We start from the raw sequence: 3,812 nt of genomic DNA on the forward strand, positions 1-3,812 counted from the left end.
TAAATAAAAGAAAAATACGAAAAATTTGTTAAAATATTGTGTCCCTATTTATTTTCCCACCACTGTATATGTCGCAAAAGGTATCAATGCGAAAGGCCTTTTTTAAATGTTTTTTCGGAAAATTTGGTGTTTCTTTTTTAAATATTCATCTAATACATACCCCTTTAGGTACATAGTATGTATGTAGGTAGACCCTCTTAAGTGAAGCCATTCTAAAAGGCTTATCCAACAAGGGCTGAATAAGGAGAAAAAGGCAGTAAAACGTACTTGATATGAACATTAAACAGATACCTAAAAACTATATGATTTTTATAATTTCACAATTATATTGACTCCTTCAGAAGACAATTTTCACTCTCATTTTGCATTCATTTCTTCTAGCCTTGAAAGATCTTCTATGTTTAACGGAAGCAGAAGGTCTTCAACTTGTGCCACACCACACAAAAGAGAAACGAAGGCAGGCCTTTTGAAAGGGCTTTAAGCCCCCGAGAATATCTACTTGGTTTACTCAATAAAATGCATGTTATAATTTATAATACCTTTCGTAAGATGTATAGTTGCCGCCATTAGCGTTGATGACCTAACTCCTATACGTTTCATAAATTTGCGTATTTAAACGAGTCAGTATGGTTCAAATTTACGCATCAATAAGCCCGGCCTCAATGAAATAATCTTGGTTTCGTGTGGTCTTTTTTCAAGGCCCTTAAAGGGGTGCTCATAGGAGCATGGCTTCAAATTTCTTTTCATATACGAACTAATTTTATTAAAACGTAGTACCCTTTGGAAATGTTTCACGAAACTGGTAAATAATAAGTGATGCATTTATTTTTTATAAGTACATTCTTGTATATTTGTGTGTATTTATTTGTGTACATTGTTAGACCTAATTATTTTTCGAGACATTTTGTATTTTTTTATTCTTTGAGACTTGTTTAAATTCTTTTTAGATGTTTGTCGTTAAACGCTTTTTAAGTTTTCTTTGGTCTGATTTGTGTGTTAGTGCCCATGTATGTAACATGACATTTAAAACGTATAGTAAATTTGCATATAGTATAAAGTAGTTATTTTTAAAATACAATAATTTTTTTAAATAAATATTTTACTAGTAAATTAAGCTTAACACTACCACTCCTTAATTAAAAACTATGAGATTTCGTGTACACCAAATCAGCTGTTCAGTCACCACATTTAAAAGCCTTTATTGCATTCAGTCCTCAGCTTTCCAGCACTCTCAATTCTCTCTCTCCTGGGATCCTAGACAGCCTTTCAATTTACTTGTTTGGCGTTGACGACGAGATGATATCACGAATCCATTTGGTAAATGCTGAAACGCGTACAAATACTGAAGGTGAATTCTTCTGCCCGCAAGGCATTCTACCCCACGACACTATGCCAATGACTGTGTAACTGTCCTCATAGCCGTTGCAGCACGGTTGCATCAGAGGGCCACCCGAGTCGGCAGTGCAAATACTAACACCACCATTCAGCGGTCCTGTGCATAAATTTGTTTCGTGCAGCTGCAAACCTGTTGCAGCCAAAATGCGTTCACACAATTTCATATCTAATATGGGCATATCGGCTTCTTGCAGACGATGTGGATAGTTGGGCACCAAAGTCATCGAAATGTTGCCCCAGCCATAAAGTGTGCCGCTACCCACTGGCATCGCATCCTGCTCTGGCAGCTGCGCCGGCTGAACGTGTTGTGTAAATTGCAACGGGCTTTTGGTGTAGATGAGCGCGATGTCATATGGATTGATGCCGCCCAGGTACAACTCGTGGCGCACATAGTGATCGATGGCGCGCACCTGTACGCAATCACCTTCATCAGCGCCATTTATGTCGTGACAGCCAGCTACGATGAGCGAACTTTCCACAACCTCGTCCGAAGTGAGACAGTGAGCTGCAGTTAGTATCCAATGCTCGTTGATGATGGTGCCAGCGCAATAGTGGACAAGTCCGTTATCGGGTGTCATGCGCTGAATGGAAACGATATATGGTGCGGAATGTGGGGCGGCTTCACGTTTAGCAAGTAGCTTTGGTGTCCACATCTGTGTTTTTTCAAATTTGATACGATTTTCAAAGAATCCCAGTGTTGCCCTTGGACTCATGCCGGCTAGTTGGGCTTTTCTAACCGGCAAAGGTGCATTTGTGCTTACTATCACCATTATGTTCAAAAATATTGCGAATAATATCAGCCAAAAACATTTATAATTTATTAACATGATTCTTTCTTGTATCTCTAACACGTTATACAGCACACAATTATCCGTGTTTGTTAACGATTTTTGCACTTAATTTTGAGTTTACAGTTTAGCTGCGCAATTTCACAATTATCTCTTCGCGTGGACAGGTCGAGTTTCTTTATATCAATTGCTTGCTTCTTGCTTGATATTTTGTTCCATATACTTTTGGGCCTCGCAGCGCTTTGTCATGATCGTTACGAATTGTGCACGTTTTATATGTAGCATATGTATGGCTTTGCTAGAATCAGCTGCAGTCGGCAGCGCAACTTTAATATTGACAAGATAAGATAAAGAAATCGCTTCTGTTGGTTAAACGGGTATGGAAATCAACGACGCCTACCGTTGGCGTTGGCTTCGACGTCAGTAGACGTTTTACTTGACTTCGCGAAGTCAGCTATCATCTTGCCAAAAAAAGAGCAAACTTCGTCGAAGTAAACAGCGACGCCTTCGCTTGCGTCTGCGTTTGCATCGAAGCCATAGTTATCTAATCAGCGCGCGCCTCCGATAAGTCACCTAGTGTCTGTTTGCTCAACTGTCCTCTCAATCGCTCCTGCCTTTTTGGATTCGCACAGTCATACCTACACACATAGTATGTATTTAGAGTTTTCTGCTCTGTGCGCATAAGCGAGTGTGACGCTACGTCGTTTCCCATTACAATCATCTTACTCACCAAATTCCAATGGACTGACAAAGTTAGCCAAATATAAAAATGGTTTTGTATCTCGGATGTGAGCGTTTTTACTATACTTACTCATAATTTTTATCTCAATGGCTCTGCAGGTGTTGCCCCATGACGTTGCCTGTACGGCATGCGACCTACACCGTATAGAGCACTTATCAGCACTAAGAGGCTGGCAGCACGGAAAGTACCAATAATTGGCGTTAGGAACCTGTTACGTACTATATTATTTATGATTTCTGCATATTTATGAGTGTTTGTGCCAGCCTTTCACTTGTTTTATTAGACTTTGTTGCAGTCACTTAATAAATAGCATGTGCAATTAAACGACTCTTGACACGTTTATTGATAACTAATATTCGAAAAACAGCACTTCATAGAAATTTCAATGTACATATGTACATAAGAGTACATAAATTGTATTTGAGGACAACATTATCCGCTTTTCTTATCAGATTTATGTGAATTTTGTTTGGCAATTGTGCTTTAGACTGCATGCGTATCGCAAATATTTCTTTAAAATGTTACCAAGGCAAAATAGAACATTATTGACAATCTAACAGTCTAGTATGGCCATATTTTAACGCCAAAATTTGTCAAATTTGGTCGGATAGTTGAATTAAGTTTTTAAAGTCTTAATTATAAAAATATGTATATATTTCAAACATCATTTTGCATGTAAATATTTGCCAATTGTACCTTTTAAACATTTGCCAATCCTGCCTTTAAAAATAAGAAACCTAATTGGTTTGGGCACTGATGGAGCCAATGTTATGGCTGGAGACTTAGGCTGGCTGAAAACATTATTGATTGAAGAAACCGATTTCCAAGCTGAAAGCTCTCGTTTGCCATACTTATATGTATGCAACTATCAAAGCACATTATCTCTC

General features: G+C 38.4%; 1 protein-coding gene across 1 annotated transcript; it reads right to left on the bottom strand.

Annotated features, from left to right (window-relative positions):
- Positions 1-437: 437 nt before the first annotated feature.
- On the bottom strand, positions 438-2,551 carry LOC108372427 (lectizyme). Its single transcript, XM_017628109.1, has one exon. The coding sequence runs from the start codon at positions 2,220-2,222 to the stop codon at positions 1,272-1,274; it is 951 nt and encodes a 316-aa protein (XP_017483598.1). The 5' UTR covers positions 2,223-2,551; the 3' UTR covers positions 438-1,271.
- Positions 2,552-3,812: the final 1,261 nt, after the last annotated feature.

This window comes from Rhagoletis zephyria, unplaced genomic scaffold (genome assembly GCF_001687245.7).
Source record: "Rhagoletis zephyria isolate East Lansing unplaced genomic scaffold, Rhagoletis_zephyria_1.1 Rzeph_scaffold_05746, whole genome shotgun sequence".
Classification (NCBI taxonomy): Eukaryota; Metazoa; Arthropoda; class Insecta; order Diptera; family Tephritidae; genus Rhagoletis; species Rhagoletis zephyria.